The sequence below is a fragment of the Micropterus salmoides genome, unplaced genomic scaffold, assembly GCF_014851395.1.
Source record: "Micropterus salmoides isolate LMB-PRFRI ecotype aquatic unplaced genomic scaffold, ASM1485139v1 Ms_hic_scaffold_15, whole genome shotgun sequence".
In the NCBI taxonomy this organism is placed as follows: Eukaryota; Metazoa; Chordata; class Actinopteri; order Centrarchiformes; family Centrarchidae; genus Micropterus; species Micropterus salmoides.
Genome location: NW_024040596.1, coordinates 21,068,158 through 21,081,736, shown reverse-complemented (window position 1 = coordinate 21,081,736; position 13,579 = coordinate 21,068,158). Strand labels below are relative to the sequence as shown.

The following is a 13,579-nucleotide window of genomic DNA, read 5'->3' as shown; positions in this document are numbered from 1 at the left end:
TTCTATTTATTCTGTTTCGCTCATACCATGTATCTCATTCACACACATGCAAATACGTATGAGCAGTTTACATATAGAGGATTTATATGTCTCAAATACCAGTTGGCAATAAGGGATCAATGAGTCAATCACAGCATCCAGTAACCCACAATCACATTATGGCTTATCACCACTGACTCTAACATTAGTTACTGCTCACAAGACAGCCTCACTTACACTCGTTAGGTCATAACTCCACATAGAGTTCACTACTGCTTTCAGTAGTGTCAGAACATGTAAGAGTTTATCTATTTATCAAATTAGCAGTCTATCAACCAATTGAGAGTTGTATACTCTGGGATGTCATTATCTGACACACATGTCCAACACAGCATCTGTGATGTAGCCTGTTTTGGCCACTTGAGGGCATCTTGGTTATCTTAAGACAAAGAGGGTTTTGTTTCTTGTACGGGTTCCGTTTTTAGTTCAGTCTAGAGCTTCGACAGATGGTTATCTAATTGCAGTAGATGATACAAAATCTAAATATAGTGGTTACAGTCTGAGTAGATTTCTGAGTAGATTTCTGGGAAAGTAACATTCTGTCATGTCAGTGTGAAAAAATCTAGTAAATTAAACATAGGACAAAGCACTGTATGTTGCTCCATTGCAAATTGAAGTTGAGAGGGTTCCATTAAGTGGGGGCACTTTTGTCAGTGCAGAAGCCATCACAAGACCTGGTGCCTTTTGTTTTGGAAAAAAAGATTTTTAGAATAGAGCTACAGAATATATTCTCTGTGCAGAGCAGTTTGCCTCTCCTCGATCAACACTGTAATCCTGCAGCAGAGTCCTGCTGAGCTCTGTACTGCTCTCTAGTGGCTGAAAAGTAGTAAAGCAATTTATAAGCATTAAAGCAATTAAGGCATGACAAAGGGGTCAAAATCACCCCAGCTGGGTCTGGTTTTTATTCTCATTTCAAAACAACAGCAGGCAAGGCTGATAAAACTTCCAGTGGTGCATATTATGTGAAGTTGGCATCACACAGATGATCTGCAAGCCTGTAGCAACAGGCACCAAATGTAATTCTTTTGTCTGGCAGTTTGAAAGTCCATAGGTCAAAGAAACAGCTGTGACAGAAACATAAACATCTCAATGAACCATGTCCCTGAGACAATTAAAAGCGATTAAACCCAAAGATAGAAGAACTAAAGTTATTACATAATGCAAGTTACTGAAAAATAAATAGAGGCTTTTATGCACACATAACCACAAAATGTTTGAATATGAGAGTACCCCACATTGCCTCTATGTAAGATGCGATTGAAAACGTGTTACATACATAGAAAAAATATAAATCTATGTCAGAAATATCATTATTTATATCTATATGTCTTAAGCCATTGTTTGATTTAGTTTATCTTTTATGTAGTATTGTAATGTACTATTAGGATGTTTCTTACGCTGCACATAATTGACAACCATGGAAACAGAACATGGCAGTTTGGTTCAGCTGTCACACATAACTTTTGTCCACACCACATGGATTGTCTAAATTAAACTTTGCTTTTGAGAGACAATCATAGATAAATCATGTATAAAAGAGAGAGACAATAAAATGTTTCTTTCCGCTTACGCTTCTGTCATCACTTATGACATCAAGTATATATCCATCTGCAAGGTACAAGTGATCTGCATTACCTCAAACTGCAGTAGCATCAACTGTCTTATCTTCTAGTGTGCTGTGTCAGCATGGCACAGACCTCAAAGGCATCTTACTGACTGATTTTGTTGTAAAATGTTGGGCAGCATTTCTTCTTTCAAAGGAGAATCTGATCAGTGCCTTACATCACTGGCTTCTAGCTTAAGGTTGCTGAAATTTTGAAACACGCTAATGAGCTACATATATGACTACATATATCATCTATACTAAAATATGAAAGAAAAAATAGGCCAATAACATAGCAATGTCTGATGCTAAATTAATGTGGTAAAAAGCATGGATTACAGCACAGTGACACACTTGTGCTAGTTACGCAGTTGGGCCAGATGAATTATCAGTACAGCGGCCCATACAAATCCAACTGTCTGCTAAATAAGTTAAAAATTAAAAATTAAAAAGTAAAAATGACACACTGACTTATTCTTCAACTTCTTCACTGATTTTTTAAATAAAGTAGTGGAAAAAACATGAAGTCACATGTTGTCTTAAACCGTCATTGTTTGTAATTTGGATAGACTTAATCTTGTTTGTTTTTCTGTGAAAACTGATGTGAAAACTAACAACTGTGGTACAACTCTGATAAAACTGAGTGGATCCTGGGATACAGTACGTGAAGTATTTGATGTAATCTGAGCTTCGGTAACATTTGATCTGTGGCAGTGTTAATGGGTGTCTGAGTGTGGTAATGTCTGCTGGTTAATGGCTGCTGTCATACTAAAGTATTAACCCTGTCACTTCAGACTAATCATTCCACTCCTTGTCCCTCTGTCATCTCCATTAGCTCACAGTCAGACACTACCGAGCACACACATTATTTCTGTAGTGGCAGGGTATCATATGTTTTTTCTTACTATATTCTCAGGGGCAACAGGGTCACAGCAGCCCAAGTGCCACCCAAGCTAATGACGATTAGCATTTGACATTACTGACATCATTAGTCTTTCATTGTCTCTCTGGGAAAACTTTATTGCTGTTCTCAATCAGAGGTGGCAGAGGTCCCATTCACACACTGTCTCATTGGAGATCTATGGTGCAGATCATATGAGCACACCTTAATAGACCTCTAGGATGGAAACATTAAAACAGGAGTGATGTCAAACTCTCTTATTAGACATAATATTTCATGGAGGTGTGATTTCTTTTATGGTTAGGCCTATCGTTTTATTGACAATAGGACATTTGTCATGTTGTCATAAATAAAGTTTATAATTCATATGCAAAGCATGCTTATGGAGTCCACTTAGTCCAGTATAGTAGTTCATTCATGTAAAGCTCAAATAAGCAATATTTTTGAACAGTGAATCAAATGTGCGTCCTTCTTGTAATGTACAAGGTCTATTGGTACTGTTAATAAACATGTTTTGATCTCTGTCTTCCCCTAAACTATGCGGTTACAGTTTTGTGTTATTGCAGTTTTTGTTGAATTAGAGCTAGACCTGACCTGACATCATCCTCGTTACCATTGATAAACACCAGAATTATGTTTCAGCCCTTTCCCTGCATCAGAAAATGATTATTATTGTACAGAACTACACACTATGTTTGCTTACCTACATGCTCATGCACCACACACAAACAAACACAAAAAACATGCAAACCGATTTTATGGATGATTATGTTAAATCAAACATAAGTTAGAAATAATAGTTTAAGTGCAGACCTTAAAGGGACAGTTCAGCATTTTGTGAAAAATGCTTTTTTACCAAAAGTTACACGAGAAGATTGATACCATTCTCATGTCTGTTCGAAGTCCGTTTAGTCAAGTCATGCCACTCGGCCACCATCTTCGCAACGCCTCCGGGCAGCTATTTCGGACTAACAAGACCAGGCTCCTATCTAAATGAATGTGGAGAGAGCCAGATATGCACTTTCACAGGTCACCAGGACATAAAAACTACATCAATAGAATCAGCATTAAAATCTGATAAAAATCGCTGAAAAAGTTCGACAACTTTGCCCCAAAATAAGGTTAAAAAAAAAGTTTTTCCCGACCGTTTCGATTTCTAGTACGCATGCGTCACCACTTGCGCAGTAGAAGTAACACAGACGAGAATGATTGGCTTTCTAGCGGGAGGAGCGGGATAACCGCCATCTTTACCATTACAGGCTTTCCCTATTGAGTTGTACTGAGAATGTGATTGAGTGGCATGTCTCCTCTAAATTGTCTCTGGTTTGTTCTATAGCTTAGCATGAAGTCTGAAAATGGGAAAACAGCTACCCTGGCTCTGTCCAAAAGTACTTAAAAAATCCTACCAGCACGTCTAAACCTCACTAAATTACGTGTTATATCTAGTTTGTTTAACCTATACAAAAACACAAGAGTAAAAATGAAAAGAAAGTGTGTTTCCCAAAATGTCAAACTATTCCAATAAAGCAACATTATGTAGCGATTTAATCTTTAAATAAACAATAGGATGAGTCGCAACGCTGTCATTGCCATTCCCCGGAATTCCAGGCAGGACATTTATAAGACAATGTCGAAATGGTTTATGACACCAACATGATTTTACAGCAAGTAAGCTATAATAGAAGGAAAACGTATATAATGTAGAATGTGAGTTTGGAAGAAGCTAGCTCAGTATTCTCAGTATGGATATCATGGCAGAGGCTGCAAAGAGACCAAAGAAGAAGAAGTTGTCAGAGAGAGAAAGAACAAAAAAAAGTAGAGTGACCAAACGAAAGACCAGACAAGAGTAAATATCGGATAGGTTTTTACTCATTGGCGTGAGCTAAAAAAGTTGAAACGATGCAAGACTGTTGGAGTAGCTGGCTTGCTATGTTTTGTGTTGTTGCTCTTGCTTGATATTTGCCTGTTTTAGCAAAGTTGTAAATTCATGCAAAATTAGCCAGAGGTTTCCAAGACAGAGGTTTTGCCGCTATCTATAAATCTCAAGTTGATGTTAACAAATTTACTAGATAACACACTTTGGTAACGTTACTGTAAGTGCTCTTACGTCGAATACTGCTTAGTTTTGTTGGCTCGCTTACCATCCAAGTTTCGAGCAATGCTGCTGCTGGTGGAGAGCGGTGCCGATGTCGAGCGGGCAACATAATCAGGCTCAGCAGCCTCTATGAGAGGCCGAAGAGGACAATGACAGAGAAAGCTAAGAAGAGAAAAAGACACTGATAAAGCAAGGCTCCTGGGTGTTGGTGAGAGCTTTATGAAATAAAAGGCTGCAAGACCGATGCCGAGCTGGCCTTCTTTCTGTGGACACAGTTGGACTAGTAAGTTATAAATGCTATGTCTTGTGTTTTCACACTTGTTTGATGTTTGGCTGTGTTAGCAAAGTTATGGACCTAGTAGCCTAGACCTTGCTAGTTTTTGATCCTAAGTAAAATAATCATAACAAATGTACGTGTACAGCTGTCCTTAATTACAGCGGTGAATTACATTCTGAAATGGTAGGGGCACCAAATCTAAATCTTACATAATGTTGCTTTAAGGTCTGCATGTGTAGTTATTTCATATTTCTTGGTTATATCTGGGCTAGGATTTCATTTGGGGTAATGGTTAGGCCAATTATTAAAGTTTTAGTTTTAGGTGAATTAGACTCAGGATTAAGGGGTGTTTGTTTTTATTTTTAGGGATGATGGTAAAAGAGGTAGGAAACTACATCTTTAGAAAACTTGTAGTGCTTATGAATGCGTTTGTGTGTGTGTGTCTATTTGATTTTTACAGACAGAAGCAGGTGTTCTCCCTAGAAGTGTGTGTATTTGTCTGGTCATTTGACAGAAGTATTTAGGAGCTGTCAGTAGTGGTAATGCTGTCAAATGTAGGCAGGGACCTGTGGGCTTCTTATTCACATCAGGTATCATTTGTGGACTGCAGCTTGACAGGGAGCCAGCTTAGAAAAAGAGGCACTGGCCACACCTGAAGGACAGTGGCTACTCTGTTTGTTTATTAGTTGAGAGAATAAACAGAAAAATGCCTTCCCTTAATAAGCCTTTTGTCTTAAAATATGCAACCTGTAATGTATTGTGTTTGCAAGCTTGTGTTTTTCAGAACAACCAAACTGATATCTTTTACATTCACAGTAGCATTCACTGACCTGATTTCCCCATATCACAACTTTGAATTCACAAACAGATGCATGGCTTGACCTGAAATCACCCTCATTACCATTCTATTAAGCCTCCCAGCACCAAAGTACACCCAGGTCCTTCACCTGCATCAGAAAATTATTAATATTAATGTGCTCACCTTTGCACTCTATGCACTTTCAAGGTGGGCACACACACTGCCTTTGCTTACCTACACACCCATGCACCAAGACATTTGCTTGTTGAGAAATAAACAATAAAGCACACACACACACACACACACACACACACACACACACACACACACACACACACACACACACAACTTGGTGTCTGCCTTCAGCTCCTAAAGCGTGCCCTGCCAGAGGGGTTTGGACTAATTGATATTCTCCCACACTGCCCAGGGCTTCTCCAAGGAACCTCATTCTGCAGTGCTGCTGACAAGGCACATTCCGTCACTGCTGCAGGCTTAAAATAGGATCAAAGGATGGAGCAGTATGTGTGTGTATGAGACAGAAAGAGAGAAGATGTGTGTGACCAGCATGTTGGCTCCTCTGTGAATTGTGACAGTGTTGTTTTGCTTCTGCATGCCTTGCTTTCCCACCCTTTTGATTTCCCTCTTTATTTGTATACCTCTCTTTATATTAGTCTTTTTGCCCATGTTAGTGTCCTTAAATACCCTCATTGTGCTTCAACCCAAATTATGCACCATATAACTGTATTGTTTGTGATTTGGGCTGTTATTCGGTAGTTAACCAATCACCGTTTGTGAGGGCCCACAGGCCTGTGTATAATCACTGGCACTCATACCCAATTTGGCTTCCGTCCACCTGCTAATCAGGTTTTCTTTAGATGCGCAAAAAGTCAGAGTAGATGGCAAAAAAAGCCTCCAGCCAAATCTTTTTTTTTTTTTCACCAAATGACCTTTCTGTCCAAATTTACAGTTGCCAAGAAGACTTAATTTGGTTGGTCCATTAGCCTTATCGCCATGGAAACTCACAATTCAATCAAGATGTCAATATGACTTAACATCTTGTCCAATTATTCCTTCCCATAACCCCATCCTCCAACTCCCCTTCTCTGATTTGATCATGTGGAGGGGTGAAGACCATGCATGGTAGTCGATCTTGTTTCACTGTAGTTCAGCAACATAAGTGTTAACTATGTTTTTTAAATCTGGGAGTAAGCTATTTGTGAGTGGTGCTCACATTTTGAAGCCACTGTGTTTCATTAATGTCTCTGTCGGAGGGCACTCTAATCTCATCCCTTGGGGAGGGGCAACACTCCATCAAGCTCACAACAGAGAGACATATTGTAATGTGGCTATACATATTCTGTGCTGGCATATTTAGTACACCTAGTGTCGATTATGTGACATACATTTAGAGAACTTTATGACACTCTGCAGTGAGATGATGAAGCAGCTATTTGAAGGTCTGTGAGCAGAGACTTAATGTATCTGCTCTTTTATTTGTTTGGAACTAAATCTCTCTAGGGTTGTTTTCTAACCTTTTTAAATATATTATTCATTGACAGTGTAGCGGGAGCGGCCTTGTCATCTATAAAGCAACACTTAGGGATTGCTTCTCAGTTGATCACTCCAGCAAGCTCATTCATTCACCTTCTTATTATGAGACTGCGGCAGGAAATTGCCAGAGGAACCACCGACAGATGCAGGGCAATAGTCATAAGAAAGGCCCTGGTCCTGAAATTGAATGCTACGCATTGATGTGACACCGGCTGTATGAAATCATTAAAGTATTCAATATTCACTTAATAAGGAATTATTTGTGGAGGACTGTATAGATTTGTTTATTGGATCCCCAATAGCTACTGTATCACAAAACAACAAACTATTTTGGACGTTCTTGTCATTCGCCAGTCATCTAAATGTATCCATGTTTTTGTTAACTATCTATTCGTTTTTATTTTGAATTTTGGGATACTTTGAATCCACTATAAATTTAAAATATAAAGCACTAAAGCAAAGTTGTAGCACTGTAGACACTATGGTCTATATCCAATTTCTTCTTCTTCAAGATCTTGTGATTGGTTACTTTGTGCCATGCATGGAGTATTTAGACCTGTAGGACATAAATGTAGGGCACAAGGAGACGTTCATAAGACCAGAATACCAAGATGTGTGATATGTACCAAAGTAAGTTTGAAGAGACAGTATCCCATATATTGTGCTGCTTTCCGGCCATGACAATAAAATTGGTATCTTTGGAAACTTTTGGATCTCAACTATAATTTAAAAGAAAGTACTTTGGAACTGTTCTGAGTCTCCTCAGTAATTAGTTTGACTACACTATAGACAGGGGCGAAGCACAAAATTCTGAACCCTGTACATAGGCTTTCTTTATGGGCCCCTGCCTGCTCATATTCTTGGTCCTCAGCATGATTTATAATTTTATAACTCACATGACTTTCTGGCACTCGCCACCTCCAGGGCCTAACCACGCACAATTTTTTTTTTGTGACTGTTTAACATAAGCTCTCCATTTTCATTCCCTTTTACAAGCTCTTCATGTGTACTCATCTATCTTAGCTCCCTGATTAGCTTGGACTATTAGACTCATCAAAACAAATGAGACACATACACATGCACTGTAGAACACTGACAGTCCATAAGCAGGCTCTCTAAGCTTTTATTGCTTCAGTAGATGGACTGATGATATGATGATGACTAAAGAGCTGAAGCATGGGGAGAAAGAGAAAGACAGGGAGAAAAAGAAAATGACACAAATCCTAGCTAAGCAAAAATTATTACTCAATTTAAATTAAATTAGCACTCTGTCTTTGATGAGGCAATGTGATTTGATTTCTGTTTAGCTCGTTTAGCTTCTTTTTTTTTCACTGGGCCTTAGAAGTACTGAGTCCTATTGAGTTTTTTTCCTTTCAAGAAGGGTGATAAAAGAACATGGCCCTGGAGCAAAGTAATAGCAATAATCAAAGGGGTTGTTTACCCCAGTTCCATTGGGTGACATTTGCTTTGCCTCGGCAGCAGGACATCCAACTAACAGTAATGTAATTTTCTCAGAGGAGATTAGATTAAAAGGTTCTGACCTGGTGAGGCTGTGGCTTCACATGTTTGCATCAGATTCTGCCCCGCTGAATCTTAGTGCATTTGGGTCTTCATGTTTTCCATTCAGGTCATCTGTGGATGGTATTACGATCTCTGGGATTCTGTGTCAAGAATGTATCGATAATAAAGGATTACAAGGTGATATGCACAGTATTTCACATGTGTCTTCTTTGCAACAGGCTCATTTCTTGCAAATTAGATCCTGAGGCAACATTCAGTCTTCTTTCATTTGTGGCTAGTCCTGGATGAAATGCCCAAATGTGTTAATCTTAACTGCTGCTCTCTGTGACCCAGCTTAAAGAACGAAGTGTTTAAAGTGTTTGTGAACAAATGAATGTGAACAGCTTGGGACAGACTGTCATTTCACCGTAACCGTGTTAGGTCCTAGAAGGGGCAGTATAAATGGGGCATTAGAAGTCACAGGAAAAGGTCTTGGCTTAGAGGACATTGGGATGGGACTGCCATGGACTCTCATTCGTTCACATGTAGGAGGAAAAAAAATGTAGGTATGTGCGTCCTTGTTTTGCTTCTTGAATGAATAGTTCACAGGGTTTTGATGTGCTTTTTGACACCCTACTTTGTATTCGGTTTGATGTACAAAGCATCCACTCCTCCAGTATGTGCTTTGGTAAGGCTTTTGCATGTGCATGTCTGTGCTATGTGTAGAAGAAAGCTTGTCTGACTATCCATGCATTCAACCTCATGCTTAAAAGGTAAAAGCCACCGTAAAAACCCTCTCCTCTCCAGTATTATCCCAAACTTTCAGTTTGTCCATTGTCATCATTAAGTACATACAATTAACTATTTGTAAAAAAAAAAAAAAAAAAAAAAAGAAATGTACAAACATAGTCTAATACTATCCTGCTGCTTAATTTTAGCTAAACCTGCAGGTATATATATATAGTCCCTTATTTATATTCAGAAACAGCGCTGTGACAGTGCTGCTCTGTAGGTTGTAGTGGGTGAGGGACCATTGTTGAGCTGACAGTGTCCGCTGCTGGTTGCAGCGTTAACTGCAGTGCCTCCGACAGCGCCGCAGAGCAGGAGGCTTCTCATCAGCTACGGGACATAATCTCTTGACCAAGTGGAGTGGGGTGAGGAGGAAAGAAACACCTAATAACCGGTGCACATACCTAAGCATGATTTTAAACCAGCCGGATAATAAATAGCCTACCCCTCAATGTGAATTTGATAAGATAGTCTGTATGTATTTTAATTCTGTAGGCAGTATCTTCAGCTGCCACGCAGTGACGTTATCATTTCACCGGTAGGCCTATTCCTTTTTAAATGACACATACTCTGACAATTTTTGCTATAATGGAAAAGAATGAACAAGAATGATCCCATCAGTATTGTCTGACAGTTCAACCCGTTCTAAATCCTTACATCCGCACATCTGGATATCAACAGGTGCGTCTGGCGTGCGGAGAATGAACGCACACCAGGCCAACGCAAATACAACGCTCGGGTCCCCTGTGAGCCTGTGAGTTTAATTACAGCCACAAACAGCAGATGGCTCTCTTGAGTTTTAATTTCCTTTCCTGTGATTGAGAATGAGATGATATTCTCCCCAAACAAGAAGAGGATCAAATATGTTGTCTTAAACTGGCTAATATTGTGTGGAACCGACACGTCCAATTCATCATCTAAATAGAGGAGGAAGGCGCATTAAGTGGACATCCACTTGCTTGTGGTTCACATAAGAGATCCTGCAGTTTCTGGTGGACGTTTAAGTAAAGGTTGTGATATCCGACTGAAGGAAACGTTTGACTCCATCATTGCGCGGTGCTGTCCGTGGTGCTAAAAGCACAGAATAAATGGAGCGTGCAGCAGCAAAACAATATGAATGTGCTATTTCACAACACCTGCAGAAACTAGTATTTCCCCTTTCGTGATGAAGGAAATAAAGACATTGTAATTTACTTGGATTCTTTTTTAAATATAAAAAAAATGCAGATTTGACTGAAACGGAGGTGAAACACAAATGTACAAATGCCAATACTCCTTTGTATTAACATTCTGTAGTGACCTCCAGTTATTATTACAGCAAAGATAAGTGTTTCCTATCAGCATAGCAACACGTCTAATGACAGCATCAAGACCCGGTTGCTCATTCTCCTTCAAGCCTAGGCTTGGTCAAGTGGTCGGGAGGGTGGTCGGGAGGGAGGGAGGGAGGGCGTCTGGGAGGGCATCCTCTTCACGTGTACCAACGAGTGGTTAGGACTTGTTGATAGGAATGATTTGTTGATCTGGGGTATATAGACTGAAGCAAGTGGCCACAGCTCCTTATTGCGTTTTTTTTTTCCTTTGAGCGTGGGAAAAGAAATTTGGCTGTATATCAGTGGCGTTACTTTTCCATTTCCCCTTTACGCACCGATAGCCAAACATGCATCACCCACGCCATGGGCTGTATAGGAAAATCCACTGGGTCGAAGGTTCTGCTGATCGCCGGGGATTTTAAGTTCATATATATTTGTATGCAGCTTGTCACACTATGCAGACGTCATCTCCACAGGATTTAGATCAGCTTTGGTTATGTTATTTCTCCCTGGCTCCTATCGCGCCCAGCCGCCTGTGTTGTGATTGTGGAATACGGTGAAGAAAATGTGTTTTGAAAACGTTATCCGGCACGTCGGCCGTTACTTGGAATACAACTTTGCATTAAATTAGCCTGCTGCATCAATGTGTAACTCTCCTACGGTTGCGTATTTCTTTCCATCTCCCAATTTGTGACTGTTGATCAGTCACCGCAGGGTCGCTGTCGCCTTCTTGCAAACTTGGAGTTCGTTTTCGCCCGGGCTGCTGTGCCTTCACTCGAGTGGTGATCTTCGTAGGAGGCGCCTGTACATTTGCTTGACTGCTGCCGGCGCACATGCAGAGGCGCCCCTTACGGCTACCCAAACAGCGACTTCTGATAGAGCAACCTCGTCTGGCAGAAGGAGGAGAAAAACGGAGGGCGAACGGAGTGGGTGAACATGCTGTGAGGACGCTGCAGCCGGTATTGGACATTAACGAGGCGATGCTACTGAACATGTCACAGACAATGAACAAAAACATCACTGTGCAGGTATGAATATTGCTCTGAAATCTCGGTCCGCGTGAGTTTGGCATAGCTCTTCATCAAGACTATGGTTATTGAGGAATGTATGGAATTACGCATGAACTGATCTCATTTTTCCATCATGTCCAAGAATTTTCCGAGTGATGATGACAGCTGTTTTAATATCGCAATTATCATGTAGCATTTGGACAAAAATGGAAACCCGCTCATAAAAATCTATATATATTTGACATTTGACACAACGGACCACTTAGCCGCCACCATGGGACTGTGACCCGGGCTGCGAGCTCTGAGAGGCGGCTGTTTGTGTAGTCTGTGCTCCGTGTGCAGACTGGACCTGAGCAGTTGTGACATTTTGAGCCATGGCTGCTGCTATCGCAAGTGGGCTGATCAGACAGAAGAGACAGGCACGGGAGCAGCATTTAGATCGGCCCTCGACCAACCGACGGAGGAAGAGCCCCAGCAAGAACAAGGGGCTCTGCAATGGGAACCTGGTCGACATCTTCTCTAAAGTGCGCATCTTCGGCCTCAGGAAGCGGAGACTACGGAGACAAGGTCTGGGAACTTTGGTGTGCAAGGTGCCTGCTGTGTTGGCGTAGAGCGTTGTGCATCCAGTGTACACGTGCATAAATTCAACCACTGGTTGATAGCTCAAATGAGGTCTTTAACAATCATATCTGCATTGCCAACTATGTGGTTAAAGTACACAAGATCATAAAAAAAGAATTATGCTAATTTATTTCTGTTTATACAAACTTGCCAAATTTCTCCAAGGTGCATAAAAAGTTCATTTGAGGGGGAGAAAACATTTTGTTTAGTATATCGGTCAGATTGTTGAAAATAACAAACCTGCCTCTGATTTAGATGCAATCCCAGGTAGCTGACAGACCCCTAAGGAGTTGTACCAAATGGTTTAGACAGGTTTACCGAGCTGTCACCTCGGCGATTCTGAAAAGGGCCTGATCGTTATAAAGCACATGCACGATTCTCTGAACTGCTCAGTACATAAGCACATCACTAAAGCCATCAATTAAACTAATTTATATGCAAGCAAAAATGTCAAAATCCCCCACGGAATGGAGGTTGCGCCTTTCAAACATAAGCTATTCTCGCATAATTTTCGAACTCGTGGGCCAATGGCCTGTTAATGCTCCAGCTGATATTCGTTCCACTTATTAGAATGTCATGAACATTTTTGCTCTAATGTGGCAACCTGGGATTGTTAAAGAGTACTGTCAACAATTATTTCACGGCTGGAATCAGTGCCAACTGCGAGGATAATTTTTCTTACAAAAATTAATTAGGATAATTCATTTAGGAAAGATATTACTCTCTCAATTATTTCCCCCTTGTTAAAGGATGAAGAGAAACTGGATGTTCCCCTTTGGAATCATCAGGTATCAAACCTGTTGCAACAGACATACTATAGATCCAACTGATTATCACCATTTTGCATAATTTAATGGCAAACTCACATGACAAAACATCATGTATTTTAACAAAGCACCTAGAAGCAGTGTTTAGTCGTTCATCTTGTTCACAAAGAGAGACATTTTGATAGCTCTCTCATTCCCCTTTCTGTGCTCATATTGGAACTGACCAATAGCCTACTATGAGTGAAAATGTCCCCTTCACTAACACTTCAGTACTACATGGATTAAAACGGCTTGGGTATAACAAGATCCATATTAGA

At 40.3% G+C, this 13,579-nt stretch overlaps 1 protein-coding gene across 2 annotated transcripts in view; it reads left to right on the top strand.

Annotated features, from left to right (window-relative positions):
* fgf14 (fibroblast growth factor 14) overlaps window positions 1-13,579 on the top strand; it is a 113,267-nt gene that overhangs the window by 59,861 nt on the left and 39,827 nt on the right. Inside the window, exon 1 of one of the 2 annotated variants that reach the window (XM_038720994.1) lies at window positions 11,041-12,441. The exons of the other annotated variant lie outside the window; for it this stretch is intronic. Coding sequence (XP_038576922.1) covers window positions 12,249-12,441 — 193 coding nt within the window. The 5' untranslated portion in view covers window positions 11,041-12,248. Of the gene's footprint in view, window positions 1-11,040; window positions 12,442-13,579 lie in introns of those variants that run through there. 2 annotated transcript variants of the gene reach the window in all.